Here is a 27,821-nt window from a genome sequence, read left to right as displayed (position 1 = left end):
GGTTTATCTGCCACCCTCACAGCGCCCGTGGGATGGAGGGGCACATCCAGGCCCCTGCCCTGCCGGCACCCCAGGCTGCCCACGCTGCTCCAGCGCAGGACGTGCCTTTGCTCGCCCCTGGGGCCCTGCGACAGTTAACGCTTCCTGCTCCTTATCCCTCTTCTGGGAACCGGCCCCTGGATTGCTCTGGTTTGCATCAGGGCTTCGAGGCTGAGCCAGCCGGGGCTGCAGGCTGCCTGCGCTCCTCCTCCCGCTCCGAGGGAGAGTTCAAGGCTCTGCCTGGCGGCTGGGCTCTGGCGGGGATGGGGAAGGGAAAGGGCTCCGGGGGCAGACGGCACTGCGGAGGAGAGCGGGAGCCCGCAGGGGAGCTGGAGTTGGGCTTTGCTCCCTGGTGCACCAGCCAGCATTCGGGCTGGGGAGAGCGGCTGGGCGGCCATGGCTGAGATGTTTCCCGGCAGCCACCACCGCCACCAAGGATGGGTCTGGGGGCAGGAGGGCGGGCAGCAGCCAGGGCTGGTGCTCTGCACCTTTCCTTCCCAGCCCCGCCGTGTCCTCTGCCCCAGGGTGCACAAAGCCGCCGCGCGGAGGGTGCCCTGGCAGCTTCTCCCCTGCCCAGCACTTGCCCACAAAAGCCAGTTTGATTTCCCCGGGGACAAAGTTTTGCCATTAGAAAGTGCAGATTTGATAAAAATTCAGGGAGAAAACAGAGGCCAGTGAAGGTGTTTATCTCAGTCAGGGTGAAGCCGTCCATCCTTCAAACCTTCCCGGGCGTTTGGATTGTATCGGTAGAGAAAGGCTAACGCTGGTGTGGGACTGTGCCAGCTGACCCAAAATTGTTGCGTTGGGTTTTTTTTTTTTTTTTTCCCACTGAAAATATTGTCCAGAGTCAAATTTTGTATTTTAACATTTCATTCCAATTTGGATGAAACTGGGCGGGTGAGATGACGAGAGTTCCCATGAAATGGGGATTGTGGGTCCATGGCCAAGCCTAATCCGCGCTGATTTACTTGAAAGCTGCTGGCCCCTGCTCCGAGCTTGCACTTGGTGCTCCGGGGAGGGAAATGCTGCATCCCACATCTCCCCGGGAGGAATCGCAGCTCGTGGCCAGGGCGAGCCTCCTCCATCCTCCTCGTGTCTCCCCGGGGCTTGGCCAGGTTGTGCATCCCAGGGGATGCGGGCTGCACCCTCCTTCTTGGGCACCGCTCCACCCACCCAGCTCCCGGTCACGGCGGGGACTGGTGTGAGAAGAAGCCGCCCTGGCTGCGCTTCCATGCTCAGTTGCTTCGTTGATGGCCGATGAGCCCGGCGGGTCCCACGCGCCGGCCATGCGTGTTGGAGCGGGATGGAGGGGCCGGGCGACCACGTCCCTCGTGGTTTCCATAGGGAACCCCCCAGCTTTTTGGGCCGCTCAAGGAGCCATGTAGCTGACTTTAGCTGCCTTGCCATTTGTTTATGACTGTGTCTGTGGTACTTTGAGCTACGGCTGGTGGTTATGTTGCTCCCCTTGCCTGGCACCATGGTGTCTATTAAACTATTAGACCAAAAGAAGTCTGTTTTGAGAGCCGAAACCAAGGAGGGGAATCAGAGAAGCTTGGTCATTGCAACAAGCCCATCCATGGCGCTCAGACCAAACCTTGATGGGCCGAACCAAATCCCGATGCCTTACATTGACGCATTGTGGCTGGGGGAGGACTGGCTTTTGGAGATTCCCCCCCCCCAGATTTTTTTCCCATGAGGAAGATCCTCCCCTGCATCTCCCACTGCACCCATCTCCTGCCCTGGGGGAACAGGAATCCCATGACAGCATCCCGGGGGTGTCTGTCCATCCATCCCGCACCCCTGCCCCGTGGTGCCATCCCCGGGGGTGCCGGGCGATCGCCTGCCCCCCGGAAAGGGTCCCGTGTGTGACTGGCGGGAACCCAGGGGACTTGCAGGAAGCTCCGTGGTGTTGCTGAGGATGGAAAAATCCCGGGGATCTGCCCTTTCTCTGAGAAGACATCTGAGCTGGGACGTGTTTTTCTTTCCATCCAGTCAGCACAGCCGCTTGGAAATTTCCTACGCCGGCTCCCGGCTGTAATGTTTTCATAACGAAATGACTCGTCTGGCAAAGCCCTGAAAAATGATTTGCCAATTAGTGACTTACATCTTTCCTGTAATTCTACCTCATTAGCCTTTATTAAAAAGAAATAAATTAAAAATAATAATAATAAAAAAGAGCCAGGCCCCAGGAGAGCCTTGCAGAGTGCTCCCAGTTTCTCGCTGCTGTTTCCCCTTCGCTCTCCTCCCGCTTGGGTGCCCAGGGGTGCCGATGCGGCAGACACCAGCCCACAGCGCCCACAGCTCATCCGTCGGGAGCTGCGTGGCTCCCGACGCCTCCGGGTGACGTTTCTGGGCTGGCCGCATCCCTCCGGCGCTGCGTCCCATCCCTGCAGGCAGGACGGCGGGTAGCGGGGAGCACACAGCGGGCAGAGGGGACCCCACCTCGGGGTGCTTTAACACGGGGCGTCCCCCTTGCTGGGCGTGAAGAGCATCGCCTGAGCAAGCCATGCCTGAGACGCTCCCCGCTCCCCTGCCCCACGGCCGGGGGCTTTTCTGCCCCTTTCGGTGCCCCCTGCCTGCTGGTGGAGGGGCCGGCGGCTCGGCGATGGAGGGCACGCTGACTCAACGGCCGAAAAGGCTTACTCGGCAATGTAAGAAAATGCTGGCACAGCATTTTTTTAAAATGGTCAGCTCAGCAGGTTGGAAGAACGTTGCTCAGCAGTCTGCAAAAACGTCTACTCATCAGGTTGCAAAAACACCGAGCCATTTGCAACCCCAGCCAGCCGAGCCACGCGCAGACCGGTTCTGCCCCTGCCCTAATTTTCCGAGGATGCTGCTGCGGCATCCCAGCCGGCTCCCAAGGCTGAGGGGTGGAGCCCCCCAGGTTTGCTCTTGCCAGCCCTCAAGCTTGCCCAAGCCCAGGCCCTTTGGCTGGCCACCCCCGGGCTGCCCCGTGCGACTTCGGCTTCTCCCCAGCAGCTCCCGGGACCTCGCATGGAAACTGCAACCCATGCGTACGGAGAGGCGCCTGCTGGGGCAACCCCCGTGGCTGCAGGGGGGCTGTGCGCTCGCAGCCTGCTACGGCAAATCCTGGGGCTGCGGGCGGGGGGCTGCGCCGTTGCAGCGCCTGGAGCCGGGCCGTAGGACACCGCTGCCGCGCCTGCTGGCACCTGCGGCTGAAATGGAAGAAGATGGGCAACGCCACCCACAAACTCACTGATTTTTCCAGTGGTCCCAGTGCCTGGTGCTCATGAAGGAACTGGGAAACCAAAGGGTGATTTCCAAAACTCCTGCAAAATTAAGGATCTAAGCGAATCGATCCAGCCGGGCTGGGTCTTTCGGGAGGCTGATTCAGCGCTGCACCAGGAGCGGCATCACCGACCGTGGTTTTCCCTAACGGCGGAGGAAGCAACGAGGCATGCAAGGGCGTTGCTGATGGCTGCCGCTCTCTCTAAAGGCGCTGCAAAGGGACCGGAGGAAAGGCTCCGGTAAGGAGCGTGCGTGTGCTATGTGTATTCCTCCCTGGCCTCAGCCCCGAGAGGGCCTGGGGGCTCGGCTGCTTCAGCTCCAGCCGAGAGCGAATTGGACCTCTGCGAGCCTTTTTGTAAAGTCTCTGTTAAAGATGACCCTCACGGCCTCGGCCGGGAGACAGAAACACAGCTAACAGCACGACAGCCTGACCACACTGCAGTTCTGAATTTATTAGAAACAGCTGTCAGTACATCCTTCTAAAACATTACATGTCAATGTGCTTTATTGCAATTTTTTTTATTGCATTTTTTTTTTTTGATCTAGAGCAAGTAGGCCCAGGATGCTTAGTGTCTGGGATTTAAAAGCCCAACCATCTAGTAAAAGAAAGTACAGCAAAATTGTAACACACCTGGTGACAAGTACAGTGTCGCATTACTGAGCTAGAAACTACAGGATGACTTGTCTGAAAACACTAACATACAATTGGTTTCCTTATGAAGCAGTTTGTTTCTTTTCTTTAAAAGTTAAACTACATTAATTCCTTTTTTTTTTTTCTTACCCCCCCTCCCCGCCCCCAACTACACCATAAACGACAGAAGAACAGGTTTTACACAAATAACAAACAAGAGTACCAAAGTTACATGCTGGAATTCATCCGGAAAACAAAATAATTCGATAGCTTCTGGAGAAGCGGGTTCTTAACAGATGCAGTTTCCCTTAAAGAAAACAGAAGTCAAAGAAAAGCAGAAACATTAATGCAAAGATTGTACAAAGGAGTGTGCTGTTATTTCAGCCCTCGATACAAGATCAAACACCCACTCATGCTTTACATTGAACCACACCTTATACAAAGAGTCCACTCACAAAGGGACACGTACCAACACCACCCATTGCACATCAGCTCCGGACGGGGGGGCCGGGGCCCTACCGAAACGCGCGGACGTTCACCGCACCTCGCAGCGGAGCGAGGGGGTTCCTTTTGCTAAACCTTTGCTCGGCACAAAGCTCCGCGCTTTGTCCCAGAGTAAGTAACTCCCCGATTCCGTTCGGTTCACAAAGAAAGTAGTGACCCCCCCGAGGAAATCCAGAGTTCAGCATTTCAGAAGCACGAATGCAAGATGAACACAATAAACTCCTTTTCATTTGACAAAAACAAACCCAATTCTGCCTAAACACATGGCAGAACGTACTAACAGTGAATTTTGTTTTATTTTTAAGGGGCAGTGCCACTTACAGCTAATGCATATAAATGTGTACGTGAATATATTTTACATATATCTATATACATACAGTACATATAAACACACGCGCGCGCACACACACACAGATGATGCAGACCATTACAATCCCGTGTTGCAATAAACAGCCAGATATACAAAATTAACAGGTTTCATCAAACGTATCTTTGCTGGATGTAGAAGTCACTCACGAAAACAAAACCGACCAAAAACCCCAACCAGCCGCCTGAACGCGAACCCCCACCGCGCCCAGCGGAGACCCGCGGGCAGCTCGCGGCCGGCCCCAGCATCCGACAACTCCCCTGAAGCGACGAGACCGATGCCAGGGGTGCGATATTCACCCTCGGACGCTTTTTTTTTTTTGTCTTTGGATGCAATCATTTTTCCAAACGATCCCGAGCCTCTTGCTACGAGCGCGTGGCGAGCGCACGGGTACAGCGCTGCTGAATACGGGGGGAAATCTCGGCCCCCTGGGTCGCCAGCGCCGATCTCGCAGACGCAATCCCAAAGGAAGGTGGTGCAGGGGGGCATCAAATTAAAGCTGCTTTCCCTAATACAGGTTGATCAACGAGGCATTTTTTCTATCAGTAAGGGCCCGTTCTCACTTTTTTTTTTGCCTCTGAAGCTCATATTACATCTTTTAAAGGCAAATTTTAGAACAAATGGTGAGTCTAGTCATAAAAGACGCCGAGTCTATGCCAATAGCAATAAAAAAAAAATATGCAAATTCTGCATTAATTGTATGGAGCCAGCCCCAAAGACCAGCACTTCAAGCACTGCCATCGTCCAAAGAGTTACCCAGCCCAAGCTCCCCATCTGCCCCTCTGAACAAACAGGAAGGAGTCGAAAAGATTTCAAGCGAGATTTTTCTTTTTTTTTTTTCCCCTTCCCATTCGGTGGAAAGTATTTCTGCCCACAGAATGCACGATTCACAAAAATGTTGGACAAACTTCATCTAATCCCATCCAAAGCTACTCCTCCCGCAGTACTTAACTAGCCGAGCTGCTTCACAAACAGGCCCGCGTTTATTTGGGCTAGTAACTTGGTTCCCTTCTGGCTGCATGGGCTATGCCAAGGAAAACGAGGGTATCAGCAAGGCAAGCTCCCTTCCAATAGAGAAAGAGGAGCAAGTCCTTAAGGACTTCTGTTAATTTCCTGATTATCTCCTTGCGTGCACATTTAAGGAGTACAACCGGTTATTCCAAAGGGAAGGGTCTGCTCTGGCATCGCCTCTTTCGTTCGCAGTTCAAGGCGGAGGTCCTGCTTCACGGTCCGTCTACTGCTTCATCGAACTACAGCCAAAGGGACGCTTTAGGATGCTGACCCTCCTCTTCGTTAAAGCTATTTGCTTTGAACGCTGAATTTGAGCGAGCCTAACCCCCCTCCCCTCAGAGTATCTTTGTTCTTCGGGAACGTTTTGATTTTGCTGTTCCAAAAGCAGAGGTTGCAAATCAACAGAAGGAAACTACACGTAAGAAAATCTGATTTTAAACATGATCTAAACTAAACGACCCCCATCATACTGCTTTGTAAAACTGCATTTTGAACCTGTCTCTTACCCCTCCCGATCCACAAACAGTACCTGTTTCATGTCTGCACAATGCAGCAAGCATACAAGACTCACTAACATTTCAGATTTTTATTCCCTGTTAGTGTAACAAAAATAAAAAATAAACAGACATTCAAAAACAGAAGCGAGATTGTTCAAGTACCAAATAAGGGGCTTTTCCAAACTTAAGGTGTGACACTCCTATAGCAATTCTGCTGTTTTACACAGCCACAGCGTTCAGTTGCGGCCACGGTGCCGTCCAAGCCTGCAGAGAGCCCAGGATTTGAGGCAACCAAGACCCTCCTCCTTCCCCTGTCCTCCCCAAAACAGCACTAAGTGTCAACACTCCTTTCCACAGTCCCCATTACAGTTGCCTGGCTTTGCACAGGACAAACTTTGATTTTTGCCCTGCTATAACTAGAATTCAGGTATGATTAAATACAAGCTCATTTCCTGGGAATGGCTATTGGTTGTGGAAGTCTTGCTTACACTAGTGTCAGCGAGAAAAGAATCAGGCCCATCACATTAAATGGAAAACTTCTTGACCATCTGCCACATCAAGAGAGATGAGTCTGGAAAGAGCATTTTATTTTTGGCATAAGACAGAGGGCTGTACTGGATATAACTCTAGATTGCAACTACCAGCAGTGCAAAGCAGCGACCCAATCCACTGCTGCTGAGAATTAAAACAAAAAACCAAAAACCCAAACGAAATACAACCCCCAAGTCTAGAGCACTCCAGTATCAGAAGGTGGACAATCCCATATCACTGCTTCACATACTGGTGAAGCGTCCTTTGGGACAGCCCTCTGTTTCTAGGCTGGTTCTTCCCATGCTAAGATTACTTGTAACCAATAAAGAAACTAGTGGGAAAAGATTTATAACTTACTGACTTCAAAAACATGGCACTCGTGGCTGACGCAATGGGGCCAATGGCAACTGTGGAAGTAGACCTGATTTCCATCCATACGAATACAAAATACTGAATCACCCCTGATCCCTGCAAATATACTTCAAAACAGATTAGAAGAAACTGTGCATATTCGAGTTTCAACACCCCCCCCCCCATTTAACACTGTGCAAAAGTTATTTATTCAACTCTACATATATATTTAATACAATATGGGTCAATGCGATCAGTACTCCTCTAACCGCAGTCCGCTAACAGACGGCTGCTACAACAGTGAGACTATTTCCCCCTTTCCTCCTGACGTTTTGACTCTTGAAACCAAACCCTTCTTGCATCTTACTGTTTTTTAAAAGAACTCGAGTTCCTTTGTTTTGCCTTTACGTTCACATTTCCTGTATTTGTTTGAGGCTTAACAGCTGCTTTTCATGCTCGGGTGTAATCCTGCGCCTCGCAGGCCCGTTTCTGATTTCTCAGTCATGCGAGTGTACAACAGCTCCTGGAAGCTGCGGGTTTTCTCACAGGCCTTATGCTCCCGAGCAAACAGAATTAGGCCGAGCACGATGAGTGCAGCAGGACCAAGCCCTCGGCCTGTGGATCGCACCAGCTACACCTCTCTGTCGGTTTTATACCCATTTTCAGTTGTCCTGTGAATGCAAAACGGATGCAAAAAGTATCTGTGCAACAGCACATGAGAATCGAAGGGGAGCAATCGTAGCAGCTGGGACTTCAGGTGCCTAAAACAAACACAGAAAGATACAGTGGCAAAACACAGCCTCGGAGAGACTGCTGAGGATAACGGAGCCAAATACAAGGAACGCAGGCTTAGTCTGCCCATAGCCCTGATCTGAAGGTTCGGGCAAAACAGAATTTCAAAGAATGCTTCAAGATGGCTTATTGGCTCTGCGTGCATCGTTCGCAGCAAATACATCACCTGTGATCAACGAAGAGATCTCAGAGGTGAGGGGCCAGAATCCCGACTCACTCACACCACTGTAAAGCCAAGCTACCTTCACGGACGCCAACGGAATTACACCGTATTTACCTTGGCAGAGCCGGGGCCGGAGCCCGGACCAAGACCTCACAGGATCAGTCAGATTCCACTACAGGGAAACTTCAGCCAGTCCCGCTTCACTGTCCCACTGCTGTCACTACTGTGAGGGTGTGCCAGGATTTATGAGCCTGAAAGTAGACCTGCGCTTGCTTAAAACAAAACTGAGCCCTAGCTAAAAATGGGGCAGATGCAAAACACTTCAGGCAGGTTGTCCTTGTCACAAAGACAGGGATCAGAACTACATGCCCCATCAGCCTCAAAGGTTAACACTGTAAGAGAAGAGCCCAGCGAGACTGCAAAGGCAGACGCTCCTCTTGCACACGTTTTTCCACAGGCATGAGGCACCTGGCTATTATTTGGGCCTTTGAACTGATTTCCCTCCTCGGGCATTTGGACTCAGCCCAGCACCAAGGGAACGCTAGATGCACAAGAGGTGCGAGAATGACAGCTTTACAGCTACCAGATTAGAACTGCAAATTATCCAAGGGGTAGGGCAAGTTTCTTTAAAAAGAAAGATTTCCATGTCCATATACCACTGAGGAATCCATTCCAGATTTTCACTAGGAGCAAAGGCTATGTCTCATTTTTCCTTTTCTTGGGGAAATGGGAGAGAAGGGACACACGAGCAGATGTGGGTCACTTTGACATAGCAACTTGCATGAATTTTCTTCTCCTCTCACCCAGTTTTGGTTAAATTTTGTAGTGTTGTGTTTAATTGGAAAAGTGGCACCTGCAGAATTCTTTGCCTGAAGATTGCACTCTGGCTGATTAGAAAGTGCCTAGGATGTGTCAGGGTCATTAGTGCAAAATAAAACATCTCACAGGCATGCCCAGCAACCAGCCTAGCCTCCCTGCAACGGCTGTCAGTGCTCCGGCCTTGTCATTTCCCTGCTTGCAAACTCATGACATTCAGCGAAATAATACTTCTAGTGTAAACATTAAACATCAACAAGCCTGGCACTACTGCCCAGGCATTATAGGGAAAAAAAAAATACACCATTTGAACAGGAAATCAGCCCCAGGGTCAGCAACAGGTCGAGAGCATTCTCAGACCTGCATGACTGACTGCTTCCTGTCCTGCACAATGGGGGCATTGCAAGGGAACTGCTTCCAGGAATAGGAACAAAAGTTAACTTTCAAGGTTGCACACTGAACAATGACTTCGCCAGTTGTGCTTTGATGCCAAGTGGTTCGGTTTGCCAAATTTAGCTCTTTTTCATTTTAGAAGCTTAAGGAATGGAAATAAGCTGCTTTGTGTAATTTCCATAGAGGGGATTTTTTGGATGATCACTATACTTGATGAAGCCCAGGACTACCCACTCCAGTATCTGACAGCAGCCCTTGCCAAAGGATGGTACCAGACACCCAATAACTGAGGAGTACGGCTCTCTTCCCTTCCTGTGTTTTGCATCATGTCCAAAATAACTACAAGGGAATTTAGATTATAGCAGTGTAAAATCTTGCTTGGCTGCAGTGGTGTGAGAGTTCAGAACCTAGCTGGCAAAGAACAAATGAGAGGAGATCTGTAATTAGCATGCTCACTTCTATACAATTGGAAATGACCACAACTCACAAAAAAGTTTGGTGCAATAAGCCATCCAGGAGCATCCGATTGCACCTACCTCTTCTATACCAAAATCAAGCGTTACAAGAGTCTGTCATTGTTCAGCAAGAGAACTGCAACAGGTGAGTGCAAGCTTCATTCTAGTTTACATTCTGAAGCACGGTATCATTAAAAACTGAAAACAGAATCCCAAGCTGAGGAATGGGAGGAAGGGGGGGTGAAGAAAGAGGAGAGTGAGCAATTACATCAGATCGGACAAATTTAGTGTTTTGAAGCCACACAACGTTTAGCTTTTCCTTTTATTTGTTTCAAGTTTTGGTGTAGAAAGTATGTGCGGATGCTAATGCAACCTTCCCCATAAGTGCTCAATCTAGCAACAAACAAAGTTTTGGTGTGCTCAATTTGGTTATAAATGTTTCCTTTAAGTGAAGACCTGTAGTGCCATTGAAACCAAAACTTTGTTACTGTTGGCAAAAAAATAAAGCAACTTTTCTTTACAAGCATTTTTCCATTTAAATAAAAACCTGAAGCTTTCCCATAATTCCTTTGGTCTTCTCTCACCAAATTCCATGCTACCTCAAGACAAGCCCTCTTTTGGAAGTTCGGCTGAATCGCAGTGAAGCTGCTAAAATTAACAGAGAAGAATTGCTGTGGTAGTTTCCCCCCTAGTTTCTTGGGAGTTTAAGACTGAAAGACATTACTGATGCCTCAAACAGAGGCTTCAAATTGTCTCTACAAGAACAAGAGAAAACAAAATCCAATTAGAAGTTCCACTGAAGGTGCCTGGCAAAAAATTATCTCCGTAAAACGATGTTTTGCTTCCAGTATTTTTGTACGCATTGTGTTGAGTTTATTCCCCTCATAAGGAAACAAAAGTATCAGTGTAAAAGCACAGCTGAGCTTTTAAGGTAGCACCAGGACACCTACACCCAAGTTGTCGTCTTGTTGCTGCTAGGCCTCTTTTTGATTCACATTCACAGAATCACTTCTTGTGCAAAACAAGCAGTCTAAGGAGAAAGAATGCCCTCCAAGTTCTAATAAAAATTGTAAAAAAGAATCCAAGATAGCCAACACTTTCCTCCTCCCCAAAATTTATCTGCAGAGAGAGGGGGGCATCTGTGCGTAGACAGGATAGGCAAGCCTGACATTTAGGGAATCGTTGTGTTGGACAAGGGATGTCTGCTGGTAATGAAGAACCAAATCCTTAAGTGTGCTGTACAGGTTATATGGTTCTGCAAACCCGTAACCTCTTGGAGTGCTGTAGATCACACAGTGTTTCACTTCTCCGTCAGCTCTGCAAGGAAAGAAACCAGGAGTTTTAACATCAAAGGACAAACCCAAAGTGACAGTCTATTAACAATTAACTAATGCAGCAACGCTGCCAGTCACTAAATTACATAATGGAGGACCCAGCAGATGCAAGTTGAGGAGATTAATATAGTCTGTGAAGAAACAGTGCTTCAGGGCATGTGATTAAACACTCTTGCATAATAATCCACATAAGAGGCCTCTTCTGTCCCAGTGGTACAATTCCCTACTGCATTGTTCTCCAAATGTTTCTGGGAAAAAAAAGTCAAGAGCTTAACCAAGAAGATAAGCACCTGAAGTCAGCTATGACTTTGGGCTCAACTTATCAGGAAACATTTCCACTAAGCAAAGAAGCCAAACCCCTCAAATTCTTAGGACCTACAGAGTATTTCATGAAATGCAACACTAACCTTCAGTGGGCATTTTTTAATGGTAAGCATGGCATGGGTTCAAGTTGGTTCATTACCTAAAGTCATAGCAACTGAGTCCCTAACTTGGCGAAGCAGTTACTGCACCACAGTATTTCCAAAGCTGCTAGAAAAACTTATCTGCCAGAAAGATCAAGTATTACGTAAGCCCTGTACTGGAGCCTATTACAATCCAAGTCACAGGTAGGAACGGGCTTCGTTATGCCACCCCTTTGCTAGCCTGTAGTATGATACCAACCATACCAAGCGGAAGCATCTCATGAACCCATCACTTCAGCGACTGTGACAAACAGTATCTTGAGCATAGCAGATACTACAATCTTCAGTTACCTTGAGGTGATATACCTTCACATATTCGTTTCTCAGACTTGCTTTCAGAAGCAATTAACCTCACGTGAAATAAATCAGTGAAAGCCATTTTGCACTCCAGAACAGGCTTGAAGGGTCTTTAGATAATGGAATCAAAGTATTTCTGACCTCCATTACACCAGCATAAAATGAAGTGAAACACAAGAAATCAATGCAAGGCTGCGTGAATGTCAAAAACTACTCCTCACAAATAATGTCTCCTCTGAAGCATCACCATTATCAAACATATAAGAGAAAGCATCTAGAGTTGGCCATGTCTGAAAATGAGAACGGAAGATGTTACAGCCCTGTTTTTCCATGTGTTCCTTGGCAGGGAAGAACAGCAGAGAATTTGGCCTTAGTTTACTTATGACTGTAGAGCTTCAAGTTGGGATACTTCAGAATTTTGTACTTGCTGCTGTGGTGACTGAAGAGACTGCTAGGACTACAGTTATTGCACATTCAAAGCACATTTTTGCAACAAAGCTTTTACCATGCTAGTCTTCCTGCAAACATGCAACACATTCCAATGGGTAGGCCTAGGCTAGGCCTGGCTTTTGTTCTCAAAATAAAGAGCTGCAGTAGAGATTTACGAATTGAGTAGTTAGAACAAAAAGGCAAATAGACTTACACCACAGAACAAGCATAACATCCTTTCTTGCTACTCTCTCGAATTAAAAATGCTCCATCAGGTTTCCCACAGAGCAAGTCTTCTGCTTGGATACGGTTGAGGTCCCCAACAAACCAAGTTTTCTCATCATGATGTGGCAGGTTTTCATCTTCTTCATTCACAAAGTACGTGCTAAAAGAGAAGGTAAATTTAACTTAGCCAGTGGTCAGTAAAGGAGTTAATAAGCAGAGTGATTTATTTTTGCAGAAATTCAAAGAAATACCAGAACACACCCAAATTAGGAGGTCAGGCTCCTAATGGACAAATATTAAAGGCTTCAACTTAGAACTTAATTGTTCCAACTGTGTTTAATCCTAAATGCTTCAGCAGAGTTGCTGCCCCACATGACATACAGTTCCCCTAGAGAATTTCTCACTTTTACTGCAGTCCTTCCTTTTTCTAGAGTCCTTTACTGACCAACTGGTGTTTTCTATTACCAACCCCCATAAAAGAAAACACTTATTAATGGAACACTTCTCAGTAAAATCATATGTATAATGACACTTACTCATCAATATTTTCATTTTTGATCCCCAGCCAATCATTTATTCGCTTCTGTCTCACCCCTTTGTGATTGAGCCATCTGTCAGAAGAAGAGAGCATTAATACGTTACTTCAGAGTACACATATGGGTTTTCTTACTGAGCAAGCTGAAGCTGAGACACAAGGTCCCACAAAGAAACAGTCTGGAGCTTAGTTTGTTCTCCAGTAGCAAAAGCCATAGATTCCATAAGAGTGCTTCCTTGCATCATCTTCTGAGGTGCCCCCTTTACTGGGCAACAGCAAAGAAGCCATGAAGCAATCTCTTAAATGGACAGAGAAGAGGGTACAGCTAAGGAAGAGGTACTACCTCTGCACAGTGCAGGCCAGAAAGGAAGCAGAATACAAATTGTGACAGCTGCCTGTTTTTCCTGGGAAAACAAAATGGGTATTGCCACCGGCTTCTTCTAACCTCCTAGCGTCACCTTCCGAGATAGTGAGTTTCCCTCTGCCAGAATCCTAGTGCACTGAGTCCAGCCCAAGGACATTAGGAGCTGGCTAACAGTGTCAGTGAAATCAAGGGTGGGTACGAGCAACATCTGCTGCACCCAGCACAAAAAGTACTAACCTCTGTTGTACTAGCAGGCACAGATTTTGTTCATAACTCATTTATCTTAAATGTTTTATTTACAGAAGTTGCAGAAAGTGCACCTAGTTGTGGCAGGCTCTTAAGTCTGATAACACCAAAATAAAGGAATGAAGTCATGAAGAGGCCAAACAATTGCTCAGACATCCCATGCCAGAATGTAGTACCTTAGCACTCACAGAATTTTGGTTATGAAAAGAAAATTCAATTCCCATTATCCTGATAGAAACAGTCATTAATCAGGTTCATCAGAGATACTATTCTGAGGTACAGGTCAGGCTTACTTACACAAGATACTGATCTCTGATTTTGCGGAGCTGAATTAGGTCAGGCTTGATACTATTCATTTTCTTATCAGTCTCCCTGTTGTCCAGAGCTTGTTTCTTCAAATCTTGTTCCAGGCGCATTTTACTATCATGGATCTCACCCAGGCGTGATTTTAATTTTTCATAGTTCATCATTATCCTGCAAACAAGTGTAATATTTGGGAGGTGAGGCCAAACCAGTCTAGAAGGACTGAACCTTACCGGTAGCACTTATATAAGAGTATCACAAGAACTACTCTAACAGCAGCTCCTCCCTTTGACCACCTCATCTTAACACGAAAATTACTGTAAGAGTGCCAGAAAAGACCTCTTGCCAGAAGGCCTGCCACCCTTATGCATAGTTTGAACCTTCAGTTTACCTTAATATATTTCCTTCTGGCAGAGATGCAGGAACAAATTCTCTCTAGGAGGGTAAGCTAGAACAGATTCCTCCTTCACTGTCAGATTCACTTTTTGGTATATCAGTTATGCAATCCCACCGTAAGTATCAGTACTAGCAAGTTTTCAAATGCAGGCTTCAATTACTGATCAAGAGCTACCACGAAGTAACACTGCCTGTCTCTTCATTCAAGATTAGTTTGCAGGTTTGGTACAATTCGGGAAAATAACATACTTCCCCTGTCAATTGACCTTTAGTCAAAATGAAGCACCACAATTGCATCGTAAGATTGTTACAGGTAACTGTTTTTAGTCTAACAATCTCCTTGGGGTTACCCTACCATGAAAGCACTGTGTCAAGTTAGGCATTATACCTGGCATTTCTTCAAAGGCCCAGATCCAGCTTTTTCTGCTACTGTCTTCACAGAAGGGCAATTTCAAATGAGGCCCTTACTGAATTTGTTAGATGACCACTATCCGCTACCAAGTAGTAGCAATTAAATACTCATCTTTGAAAGTGACTAAAACTGACTATAGACTATGAGATTTAGCAGATCTATGCCCATTTTGCAGTTTACAAGTAAAGATTTTTCTGAATTATATTCTGAGCAAATCCAAATAGAAGTGGGATAAGCAAATGCAGCTATTATTTCCTGATCCTCATCACAGTATCTTGATTTACTGAAGCTAAGAGAGAGAATAATCTAGACATTTCCCACCTCTTCTGCCTACGATGCAACTCCCTGACAGAAGAGGGCTTTACTGAAAGTTCAGGCACCTTGGGGGAAGTTCTCAGAGTAAATACTGAGTTTACAAAGTCTTTTATATGATGCAGTATTGTATAAAAGAATTTCATGGGAGTGTCAATGTGGACACTAGTTCTTCCTTCTAAGCAAACACAACTTGAGAGCCTACCGTTCAATTTCTTTGTCGTTCCCCTCCCTGCGAAATCGCTCAATGTATTCTTTGCTGTATCGCTCTTGTGAGTGGCACTGTTCCTCAAATATCTTAATAGTTTCATTAAATGCTTCAATTGCAGTCCTCTTCATCTGAATTTCCTATGTGAGGAAAGAGTCCTTCATCATTTGTTCATGATACAGATGGCAATGCAAGACTCGATTGGCTGAGAAGATGAACTTTCCTCTCCCCACAACTCAAAATGTGATTAATCAGTTTTAAGTTTAGTCAAATGTCCGAGTAGAGTCAGGGAAGTACAGGGAAGACTTACTCCCTGTAAGTCTACCCTCCTCCCCCACATGATGCCCTCAAATATTTTGGTCATATTTTCCATCTTAGTTTGCAGGAAGACTGCCAGCAAACCTCCTCCCCATACATGAACTATCTTATTTTACAAGAAGCAGTCCAAATACTGTCTTCACACTTCCTTAATGCATAATATCTGGTATCTGATTTGAACATGACTTCATAAAAAACCTGGACAAACCCCTCTGCAATTCTCACTGCAGCATACAGCAGCTGGAAATACTCAGCAGCCAAGGCAGAAGTCTGGAGTGCAAAGCTTGTACGTGATGGCCTTCTCCACTGCTCTACCTTATACTAGGAAGCTCAGCTCCTCTTTCTTCCTTGCCCCACACGATAGCCACTTTTTCCATCAACTTTGAAACCACCTTATTCTAGTCCACAATTTACTAAGTTTTTTCCTTGTATTTTCTGACTTTGGCCTCCTTTTATTAGCCATAACAGGTTAAAATAATTTTCTTTTTTAAACAAGAAACAGACTCTACGGATAGCTAAGGCAAAACCAACCTGTGATGTTCTGGTATATTCTTCATATAATTTGTCGTACTCTTTACTCTTTTCCTGATACTGAGCATGGTATTCTTGAAGCTTTTTACCTACTGCATCTATATTATCTTCTTTCACCAACTGATCCTGTACATACAAAAAGCTATTAAGTCTTCAAGCAAAGCAGCTTTTCCTTAAGACTATTCGTTTGTTTGTCCACTTATGCACATTTACATTTTACAGTTATTAACATAATTTTTATACTCAGGTTTCTACAGAACACAAACATCATATCTAAATCCCCCTTCCTCCATGCAACAAGTTCAACAGTTTACAGACAGTAGGAACTGGAACTATGGGACACCAAGAACTATGCCAAAATATTAAGTTTCCAAAAACACACTACAGCTCAGGTCTAGGATTGCTATGCCCTATTGGAGAAAGGAGGAAGTGAATTGCTTGGAATCTTAAGTTAAAGATCAGAGTATTTCCCCCCCCCCCCCCCCCCGAAAAGCTCTGCAGTTCTTTTTCCTTAATGCAAGACAATGTCTCGGGCTACTGAATAGAACTTTACAAAAATATTCTTGAAAAATTTAGATGGCTCTGCACAGAGTGAGCAGCTGTGTGGGTCAAGCATGTTGCTTCAAGGGCAACACTGTCTAGAACTGTGCCCTGTGGGTCCACAAGGGTCCGAGGTGAAAAAAAAAAAAAGGCTTCTCAGTCTCAAGTCTGCTGCATGTCAGGGTTTCACTTCTCTATTGCTCAGATGGAGACTGGGAACTTGATAAAATGAAGCTTAAATGGCTAGACAATTGGGGAAACCCATTGTCACGAGCAAAGTGATGTCAAATGTGAAAACTCACCTTTTTTTTCAGTTTTCAAAAACAAAAAAAATCAGGCTTCACATAGAGAAAACAAAATCATATACGCATTTGCAATTCTTTTCTTGTCTGCGCTAATAGCTGTTGGGGTCCAATGAAGATCTTACCTGCTGGTACCGGGACACTGGATACATCAACTTCACATCAAGCTTCGGGTTATACTGAGCAAGAGACTCATTGCGGTAGTGGTTAATCAGTTCCACAACTGAATTAAATGTCAGTGGATCAGAAAAGCCGTATTTTCCATCCCGATGATAGATCTTTATCAGTTTATTGTTGCCACCCTTCCTGTAAAGCGGTACAGTAATTCAGAGGTTTTACTGTGTACCTCCTATCCCTCTTCAACACTGAGGCTGCTACCAAAGACACCAGTGAAATTCCTGGGCAAGTGGCTTTGACACTGTATACCTTCATAGTGATTCTTTACATACTAGCAGATAGTGGTAGTTTAAGAGTCCATACACAGAGAATTAGCAGCAGATATTATCTGAACAGGAGCAAAGCCCGAAGTAAATCTTTTCCTATGTGTTCATTCTGGAGCCAGCTTACGGTATTTAAGATGTAGCTTTGCCAGAAGTTTTGCAAGGGAAAAGGAGGATGCTGAAGGCTGAATAAAGGAGCCATATGAAACCCAAACCCACAATTTCCTGCAATTTGGGGTCACTAATGGTATACAACTGAGTATACATTTATACAGTGATTAACAAATCTTTTGAGTTATGGATGCTAATACAGGATACGTGAACCTAAACAAAATCCTTTGAGGATTGCAAGATGGTTGTAAGTTTAGGACTTTACATTATCCAGATTTATACATTCTAGTGGTTTCCACAAATATAGTGCTTATTTCTTCCTTTTTTCACCAACAGACTATTTAGACAATATCCTGTCCTTCCTGCACTCTCAATTCTGGTTCCTAAAGACATCTGCGTTCAGCAAAATAACCAAATCACGCCAAACCTTAGTGCACAAGCTGTGAACTTCAAGGCAGCAGTCAAAGCAGAATTTAAACTACACCCTTGGGGTCAAACCTGCCATTGAGACAACGGAATTTCACAGCAAGACCAAATATCTATCATATCACTAACTCCCAAAGGTGTGCTACAGAGGCAGTGGCTTATGCGCCTCGCCTGTTTGCCTCTAACAACCAATCTTGGGAGCCTGGCAGAGGCAAGCGGCTGGACAGGCTGGGCAAGGCACCAGCAGCTAGTCACATGAGGTCTGCTGCCTAACTGCAGTAGACAGGGCTGGGGCAGCTCTGGGAAGCCTGCCATTTGCAGACGATTTTAATGAAGAAAGGAACATGGCTCCAGTTCAATATTTCCTAAAGTTTCGATCAGAAAGCACAAGATACTCTTTCTACACAGACACTGTGTTCAGTTCTCCAGAGCTGCACGCTGATGAGATATTCAACACACTCCCATTAATCAAAGCCCTAGTTTATAAATACCTTTTACCTTAGCAGTTCTGAAACTATGAAGCACTACTGAGTGGCTCTCCTCCCTGAGTCCCATCTAATCTACACAGAGATGCTTACAGTAGTGTGTAGTGAGGGACAGGATTCAATGCACAGAACAGAACCAGCTATCAGACCTGGCTATTTATTTGCTCATTCTGTGATCTGCAGTACCATTGGGAACATCTCTCAACTTGAGCCACATCAGCTTTACACAGCCACTGCTGTCACTGGTATAGCAACTAGCTACTCAGGATTTTACTCTGTGGACTACAACGGCTCAATGCTTACCGCAATGTCAGAGTGTAGTCTCCCTGCATCTTAGTTGATGCATCGCGCACCAGGAATGTTCCATCTGGCATGTCTCGTAATTTGTCATTTACTTCTTCCCTGGAGAATGGAAAGGAAGGCAAAATTAGAAGTGTTAAGGACACGATCATCTTTGCCACAGGTATTGATATTGAAGCCAGGAATACCAGCATGCGTAAGGAGTTCAATCTTTAAAATATCAGGCAATCTTCTTCCACTCAGGCCCTCCAGTCTTTTCGGCCAGCTAAAGCAAGTCTGAACTTGTGTAGTTATACTAAAAAATAGCATCTGCAGTCAATTGCTACTTAGGAAGAAGTCTCTGTTCAAGCAACAGTAGTGGCTGTGTCTGAGAGTTCACAACCTTTCCCTGTAATCTGCTCAGGTTTTAAAGTCCACACTGGAAACAGGTGCCCTTTGAGAAGCCAGTCTTGACCTCTTAAGAAATGGTCTCTAGCATCATAGCTCAAAGGTGTCTAGAGTTTAGCACAGTTTTAGTCTCAAGAGGCTCATTATTGGCTTAACTCTGATCTTATTTACAGCAGTTGTAAACCACTACAACCATGCTAGCTTCAGTGCAACTTTTCGTTATTTATAACTGAAGCAAAAAGATACTCAGTCCAGAGCCTTAATGTAAATCGAGAAATCTTTTAGTGAAAGTGAGTACCTGTAAGCATTAGGAAAATTATTTCAGCTAAAGAGTTAAGTGTCTTGCCAGGTTTGAACATTTCACCCAGATTACATATCTCACTTTATAACAGCTCCCTCATAGGTTCTTAGAAGCACTAAGCACTTTTTAATACAACCATTTGGAAACTAAACTTTATCAGGTAGCCTCAACCTTATCTAAGTGAGGTAGGAAGCCTACTTGAATCTTACAAAGAAAAAAAAAATCAACAGCAGCTTTTTTGTTCAAATACTAAGGAACAAAAGTATTCTTACAAAATAGACTTAGTTTTGGTTTAGCTACCTGAAAACCATTCCGTTAGTAAAACTGACTCCTATCACATATCACGTGCATATCTGCTTACTCCTCTCAGAGCATTTTACAGATTGGACCCAGTTAACCCAAATGGCCTGCTCCTTTTTGAATGGATAGATATGATCTAAGGGCTTGGGTTTATGCCTGCAAGTCGCACCCTGGAGCTCGTGATAAAATTTTCAGCACGAGTTCTTGACTGAAGAACATAGCTCCTGCCCTGACAGCCCAATGCAGTCCGTACCTGCTGGCTGTCAAGTTAGGGTTATAAATAATTCCATCTTTACATGCGTGTGTATCACATGTTAATCTAACAAAGCCACCCAATGTGATTTGGACTGCATTAGCTCCTGCCATCACGTGCAGTGTTAATTGAGGAACAAATCCACAGTCAATAAACTGATACCAATGTTGAGGAGTTTTAAACAAATGCTGCCTAGTTTTGTGATCAGGTTTTGCCACTCTGCTTCAATTTAGAATTAACAGAAAAATATCACTGCCGAGGCCCTTCAAAAGCAAGATCTATGCGGGTTTGCTCTATAAAGATAAGGGTGGCACAATAAAGATATGAAAACTTTGTTTCCCTTCTCAGAACTTCAGTGAACTACTGTGGCAAACATGCTCTTCTTGCCTCTATCTGACAAAGTGTTTCAAAGTATTACGTGCACAAGTTTGAGCAATTCCTGATCACACTCCCAGCACGCTCATGTTTTCCCCCTACAGTTCCAAATTCTAGACTCCTGTTCAGAAGTGCCTTAAGAGAGAAAGAGATGACTGGACACTTCAGTTCTTTTATGCAATTAAGTATATAAAAATTGGCACTTCATTTTCTGAACCTAACCCAAGCCATCTATTTTCTCAAGCACATAGAAAAGGGTTTCCTTAAGAGATAAAACTTAATTTATTTGGTATGTGTCTGTATCATCTGCTCAGTATAGCTGGTGATGGTTAGCATTTGTAAGAGCTATTTTTATAGCACCACATAATGGAAATTAATACAGATGCAATTTTAACCAAATGTTAAAGAAACCAAAAATAAGAATGCAACTCCTTGTATTCTGAGCAAGCCTCCTACTGAAAGTTTGCTGAACTGCATGCATCCCAGCATTGCATGCTTACAAAACCTTACTAGCTAGCACATTCAGAAGCACTTTTCTTTTGAATGAAATAATTTTTTCTTTTTTAAAGACTTTGTGTATCTGGAGAAATTTAGAAACCCAAAATAACTGTCACCAGAACAACTTAAACACAAGTCCTGAATCCAGTTGAATACTTTAATTTAGGTGCTTGGCCAAGTATAGTCCTGAACTGTTTCCCTCCTGTAAAATGCTGCCTGAGATAGGCATGTTTTTTTTCTCTTGAATTCTAATAGGCTCATTCTATTTTTAATAACATATATTAATATATTTTAATTAATATATTTTAGTAATATTGCTTACCTTGAGATGTCCCCCCAGTACCATTCCGCTTCCTGCAGAGAGAAACTGGAGTTGTCCTTTATTCCGTTTGTATTGACTGGAGTCATTGGTTTGGGGGGCTTTGGAGGAAGAGCTGAAAATGAAGAACAGATTAAAGAAAGGTGAACAGGGGAAAATAATCACTAAACTGTTAATGAAATATGACAGTGAAAAAGCAAGAAAAAATGTGCATCTTGAACTTGAATTTCAAGCTCTCTCAAAGTAAATGGCATTTGTAATTTTTAAAGAATTTTGAAGTCAGCAGCTGCACTGTGATCCCAGATTTCCTAGCACTCAAACCAAACACATGCTTGAGGGAGGGGAAAGGGAAGGAGTATGAGGAAACACGAGTTTTTGTTAAAAGGAAGACTAGCTCAGGCATGACTACAAGGGCAATCACTGCCTAAACCTCCAAAGAAGCTACAAAGGTGTATTGTGTTTGAAAGCCACAGCCTGGAGAGCACTGTGCACCACTATAAATGCTGCTAGTGAGAGAAGTGGTGGCTGGGCAGTGGTATATCCATCATAGAGCCAAGGTTCATGTTTCTTTCTAGATTTGTCGTTTAGGCTTGTTAGGAACACAACCTATGACTCTCTCTATACTACAGGACATGAGGTGATAAAGGAAGGGGAAAGGGGACATTAGGTCATTATTAGAGTGCATGCACCACTTTACATAGCTGTAGTGTTGACCACAGGAAAGGGGATGCTACAAATCCCCAAAAGACAGACAGAACTGCACATCTGGAGGCCTAGTGCATACCTGCCCAGAATTCCCCCATTCTGAATTCAAGGCAAACAGGCTTTTACTTCTGTTCTCAAAACAGCCTACACAATGTAAGGGCATACAATGCACTGAAGCTCTATTTGGTCAGTTTTCGCTCAAACAGCTTTATCATGGTCTTGAATGTAAGCCCTATATCAGGAGTAATTCAGCAGCCACAGGCATGCTCATGTATTGGTAGAGACTTGTCTGTCAGCAGGAATGCATTACACTATTTTCTTCAAGAAAGATGTCTTGAGTGCTCTCCCCTGCTTTGCAGAGGCTGAATGCTTCATCAAGAACACTAGCACTGAAACTGAGCATTTTTCAGGCATTTCATAAGACAGAGTGTTTTGCAGGGGCAGGTAACATTTGGATTCAGAGTAAGAAAGCAGCTACACACATTGATTTGCTACTAGCACATTTTTAAGCCAGACCCTGAACATCTGTGCTCCCAGCCCTATGCCCTAGCCATCAGATTACACAAGCATCAGCGAGCAGACCTGACACACACTGACAACAGCCATCTTTCAGACACACACAATCCCGGTGTACAAGCAGAAATACAAATAAAGGGAGCAGAAAGAAGATTTTTGATCTGTAGCTCCAGCATGGAATGGCTTAACACTGAGAGGTGTGCTACTTGGCACCATCCATCTGCTCACCTCCGAGCCACACCTCCCACATTAAAGAAGAGAAAATAGTGTTCCAACTGCAGTTCCAAATACCATTTCATGTTGAATAACCCACACAGTAACTTCACTGTTCTCAGACAAACCAGTAGATACTTTAATCGAGCCAATCTAAACTAAATCTGAACCTTGACCCAGACGTTTGCACCCTGGGGTTGCTGACCAAACACCTGATTCAGATAGCAGCATTCATTTTGTGGGACTGAGCATTAAACCATAGCATACAGGTTCTTTATATGGGGTGAGCTGGGAACTTTCAGGTGTGCACATATCTAGTGAGGCAATAACAGGTCTTGTTATAAAAGGAAGGTGAAAACCTTTGGATTCAGTGAAACAGCTTCCTGGTTAGGAGGCTTTGGTTACTCCTAGCTCTACTATTACTGTTGTTTGTATAGCACCTAAGTATTTGTACAAAGCACCACTGAGAATAAAACACAGCTCTAACCCTACTTTGCTTGAAACTCCCAGCTCCATCCTACTTTGCAGGGTCAGAGGAACATATATCCAGGCTAAGCCTGTAGAATCCATTGTATTTACTGTGCCCTATGCTGTTTCCCCTATGCTGCTCCCCTGTTCAAAGCTCCTGAATTAGGAAGTGTCTTCAGGTCCTGCCTCCTCCCCACCTCACATCTGGGTTGTGGTACCCTACACGCTCTAAGCAAGCGACAGGACAGACGCAGCAGTTCCGAGTCTCATCAATGTCTGGACATGGCAGCAAATCTAAGTTCAGAAAACCTGTAGATGTTCTGATCTACTCCAGAATCTTTTGTAGATTCTGAGTCACCAACAAGCACATGAAGATTCATGTAAAAAACAAACAAACAAACAAACAAACCCAACACAACAGAAAGGAGAATTCTTAGAAAACTATACCAGCACCAGCAATTATTTTACTGGGTCTTGCAAGTTAAGGCTTGGACATATCAAAAACTTCAAGGTATTTTACAGTGTAAAAGCCTGTTTTACACTGGTAATAGGGGCTTTCCAGAAGAGGCTTTCAAGTATTCTCTAGAGTACTTGAATACTTCTCTAGCCCTCCTTGTAAGATTAAGTCTTGCTCCTTTACATACTGTGGAATTATTTAGCAGCTTTGTTAGGGCTCACTCCAAAGCACTGGGCACAGAAAAAGCAAACTAACAAAGACCAAAATGGTAAGGAACAGGAGTTTGGCATATGGACACGGAGCACTAGACATTACACCAAGTGTCCTTACTACAGGTGTGGGGGGGTCCTTCTTTCCCTTAATAAGTAGATATCAGTTCTCACTATCAGGGGGTTGTCTGCAGAACTTCATTCTTCATGAGAAAATTGGAAGTAAATTCTTCCAGGGAGAGGAATAAGGCTTGGACCAGTTCCTGTAAAACCTGACTCATAGAAGCCAGTCCTTTTTTCACAATAGACTTTTGAAAAATGCTTTTTAATAGCTTGCACATTTTAAAAATACAAAAGTATTTGCAAGGGTGGATCTTGTTTCCAGAGAGCTAAGGATCTAATTCTTTACTTTCAATACTTTGAGCTCTTTGAGCCATAATAGATTTTCCCCTGTCTTGGATACAGAACCAGGCCCCTGCTATTGCTTTCCCCAGTAGACTAATATGTCCATCCATTTCAGTGTTTCTTGGCTACCCTCTCAGCCTGATATGGCTGTAGTCTGTACAAATGGAGAACTGAGCACGAAGGTAGTTTAAACCCCACAGCCCAGAACCTGTGATGATACAAGAGGAGCATTTTGTAATAGCATGGCAAGTCTGCTATAACGGAGCAGCATCCACACTACTGCTGCTCTTGTAATGCTGACCCAGTGGTTTGCTAGAAGAGGCATCCTAAAATAATTTTTACTAGTACCTAGACAGTGTTAACCACCCTGCTAGGAGAAATCCTGTGATGTTTCTACGAAAAGCTACAGAGAGCCTTAAATAGGCTACAGATTTTGATTTAAATTCAAAAAAATCCATATTTATATACTGTACTTGATGAACATTAGAGAGCTAAAGCCCTACGGTAAGGTAAAATAAGGCTGGCTTGAAGTCAACAGGAATGCTTTCAAGAGCAGCTATGTTTCTTTCCATGTTGCTGGGTCCAATTCTGATCTAGCCACAGGCGAAATCTTACTTTATCTCAAAACAAGCTCTTATTAGAGTGAACGATCCTGATTGTTTCTTGCCTCCTTTTTCCTGGGAGAGAAAGAACATTGATCACAAATGATTAACAGCACAATGGATCCATCTGTTCTAAAAAAGCACTTGCTGTTAGCACCAGATACACAAGCATCCTTCCCCTACCAGGTCTCTAGGACAGCTTTACAGCACAGATCTTTCCAAAACCCAAAAGGCAACAGCTCAGCTGGACCCTTCCACTCCTTCATGAGTGCATTCCCAAGATCAGGTTCGGCCCTCAGTGACCGCCTGGCATGCAGTGATGAGAGCAGACGGGCTCTCCCTCACGCACTAGCGGGCATCTCTGGGTTTTCTTTCTTTAGCAACTCTAGTCCCCTCTTTCTAGCTTCCCCAAGCAGCCTAGCTTGAGCTAAATCCCAATCCCAGATCAGTGTCACTTAGAAGGCGGGAAATAAGAAAGAGCTGGTGATGGAGGGGAGGCAGCGGCAGCCAATGCTGGCCGGGCCCGGGATCGGATGTTGCTGACGTCAAGGCCCGGAAGGCTGCCGTGCTGGCTCCAGCAGGTAGCTTCAGCTGAGCTGCTCCGCAGAGCTGCAGCGCAGGTCCTTAGAGAGAAAAGCCTATTGATTAGGCTTTGCCAAGGTAATTTTTCTGATGGTTTCTTGACTGAGTAGAATTGCTTTTAAAAAGGCTACTCAAGATTTAACTGACACGATGCCCTGAAATTCAAACCACCTCCAACACCAAGACAACCAAGAAAGCTGGCAAGTGTCTGAAGTTTAGCACCATTGTATTTTTTTTAAATTAAAGTCTCTTGTAGAAAATAGTAGGCTATATTAATCCCAAATTTAACTTCAGCAAAGTACACCGTGACTTCCATGAGATATGCACTTTTCCCAGTCAGGTTCTGAATCAAAAACTTCACAAGTTTACATGATCTAAGAGCCACCGAGCCCTGTGAGTGAGGGTTTTCAATGGAACTAATTCAGGAGGAGTGAAAAAAGAATAATGCCTTGGGTCTCCAAGTGCTACATCCCACACAGCATCCAGTCAAGCAGCCCGTCTCTTCTCTGGCTGCAGTATTTGCATACAAGATAAACCTGCCAGTTAACTAAACCCTAATTTTCAGTTATAAGGCAGATGCCACTCAGTCTAAGAATGGCTCCATAACTTAATTCTTCCAGTATTTTCCAAGAGCTGCAGGCCAGATACTTAAAAGCATAGAGTTAATACTGCATTTAAACCTGCTATCCTACTGTTACAAATAATCACAACTACTAAGTACTCTGATAAAGTAAATTTTAAGTCACTCAGCACTTCCATGAGCTTGTTTACTAGCCTTCTTTCTGATGCTCTCAATCTACTCTCCCTCCACATTGTGACAAGCAGAAAACAGATCAGAGGATTTCTGAGGTAGTTACCCAGCTTCAAAAAGGGCTGACGTACAGTAGATACCCTACAAACTATAATATAAAGCTCTAGAAAGTGTCATTACTATGGAAACATGCAAGTAATCCACGGTTAGGCCAGCTAACATTTTAATGACATAGTCCTTAAGGGCAGAAGGGTTTTCCCTTTGGAGGTATAGATAAAGACTTGGAATGAAAATGCAGGCTAGCTTTTTTAAAAATAAAAAATCTCCCCAATCTTTTAACTGCTCTCTGTAGTCTTACTCAATTTCTCAAACACTTTTCTCAATTTCTCTAACACTTTTAAGGCAAAGCCTCAATCTTTCCCTCAGTAGTCCTGTACTTGTCCCTGCTGCATGAGATCCTCTCTAGACACCTGAGAGAAAAAGCAGACGCTGAACAAAGCTGCTTTTTGCACACCATCTCCATGAAATTGTGTACTACGTGTGCAAGCCAGAGCAGTAAGGCACCATGCTTTCGCAGAGATTTTCCAGCTGACAAAGCGGAGGGTCGGGCGCACCTGCTGACAGCAGTTCATTCCCCACCACCGGCAGGTAAGGTATCTTGGCAGCTCCACATCTCAGCCCGTCAGTTCTCTTGCCAAGACCCCTTTCGCAAAGTACTGAGCGCCAATGCCCTTCGAAGCTGCCCTTCCTCAAAGGGCAGCTAACACGCACCGAGAACTCCTCAAGGGACGAAGAAGGAAGCTACTTGATTGCATTATTGCTGGCCACAGAACCTCAGGCGTGCTCACGTTTTTGCTCTCCTCCCCCAAAACAGGCGAGATGCCAACGAGTAAGACATATTCAAAGAATTGAAGTCTTTCAATATCTCATTACAGAGAACAGCAGACAAGTTGGCAGAAAGCCAGGCAGGCTTCCAATGAAAACACTCCCATTATAGCTTTGCTTGTGTTTCTATGAACTTTCATAAAAACCAACACCTTTAAGAAATATTTAATTTTGATTAATTGGCTTTTTTGATAAAGATCTGTTTTGTTTGAAAACTCCCCAGCTATCCCGTCCTCTCCCACACCTCCCAAACACTGTTTCACCTCCTACAGCCTGCCAGACTTCTGCTGCGCTTTGTTCTTCATGAGTATCCACAGCTACCGCACAGGTTAAAAGATTATCTGCTATGGGACACCTGCAGAACAGTGGACAACAACAGTGTGTGAAGAACAGGCTGGCTCAAATTCGGAATTCTTTTGGGCATTTCACAAGCACCCCTCCCTACTTTGCAAGGCTTGTTACTTCACGGGCTGAGACAAGAAATGGAAGATGCTCGCTGTCAGATAAATAACACTGGGATCTTTGACTTCAGTATTATAAAGTAACATAGCGTCTCCTCTTCATTCCAGCCTTTGCATGAAGTTGCAAAGCCAAAAAGACAACTGCCCAATTATTTTCACTGCTTGATGAAAAACGTTTTTCCTTTCAACCCAGACCATAGTGTAACAGCTGCAAAGCTACAGCAGTGTCAGAGGTTCCATGATCAAAAGGGTTGAGATGACTGTCCCAAAGTTCACATAAGAAGGATAAAAAGGATAAGCCCTCTTTTACCTACCAAGCATAATTAGCACACTATTAATAAGCTGGATAAGTTTTAA

At 44.8% G+C, this 27,821-nt stretch overlaps 1 protein-coding gene across 2 annotated transcripts in view; it reads right to left on the bottom strand.

The window, feature by feature from the left end:
* Window positions 1-4,103: 4,103 nt before the first annotated feature.
* LOC309590456 (phosphatidylinositol 3-kinase regulatory subunit gamma) overlaps window positions 4,104-27,821 on the bottom strand; it is a gene marked incomplete at its 5' end in the record, with an annotated part of 83,259 nt that continues 59,541 nt past the window's right edge. For both annotated transcript variants that reach the window (XM_082311673.1, XM_082311674.1), the window contains 9 exons: window positions 4,104-11,116; window positions 12,538-12,708; window positions 13,085-13,159; window positions 13,991-14,167; window positions 15,322-15,464; window positions 16,174-16,299; window positions 17,141-17,321; window positions 18,781-18,879; window positions 21,214-21,325. In XM_082311673.1, coding sequence (XP_082167799.1) covers window positions 10,915-11,116; window positions 12,538-12,708; window positions 13,085-13,159; window positions 13,991-14,167; window positions 15,322-15,464; window positions 16,174-16,299; window positions 17,141-17,321; window positions 18,781-18,879; window positions 21,214-21,325 — 1,286 coding nt within the window. In that variant the 3' untranslated portion in view covers window positions 4,104-10,914. The remainder of the gene's footprint in view (window positions 11,117-12,537; window positions 12,709-13,084; window positions 13,160-13,990; window positions 14,168-15,321; window positions 15,465-16,173; window positions 16,300-17,140; window positions 17,322-18,780; window positions 18,880-21,213; window positions 21,326-27,821) is intronic.

The sequence above is a fragment of the Platalea leucorodia genome, assembly GCF_965183815.1.
Source record: "Platalea leucorodia genome assembly, chromosome: 5".
Taxonomy (NCBI): Eukaryota; Metazoa; Chordata; class Aves; order Pelecaniformes; family Threskiornithidae; genus Platalea; species Platalea leucorodia.
Note: the sequence above shows the minus strand (reverse complement) of the source record. Positions and strands in the feature narration are given on the sequence as shown.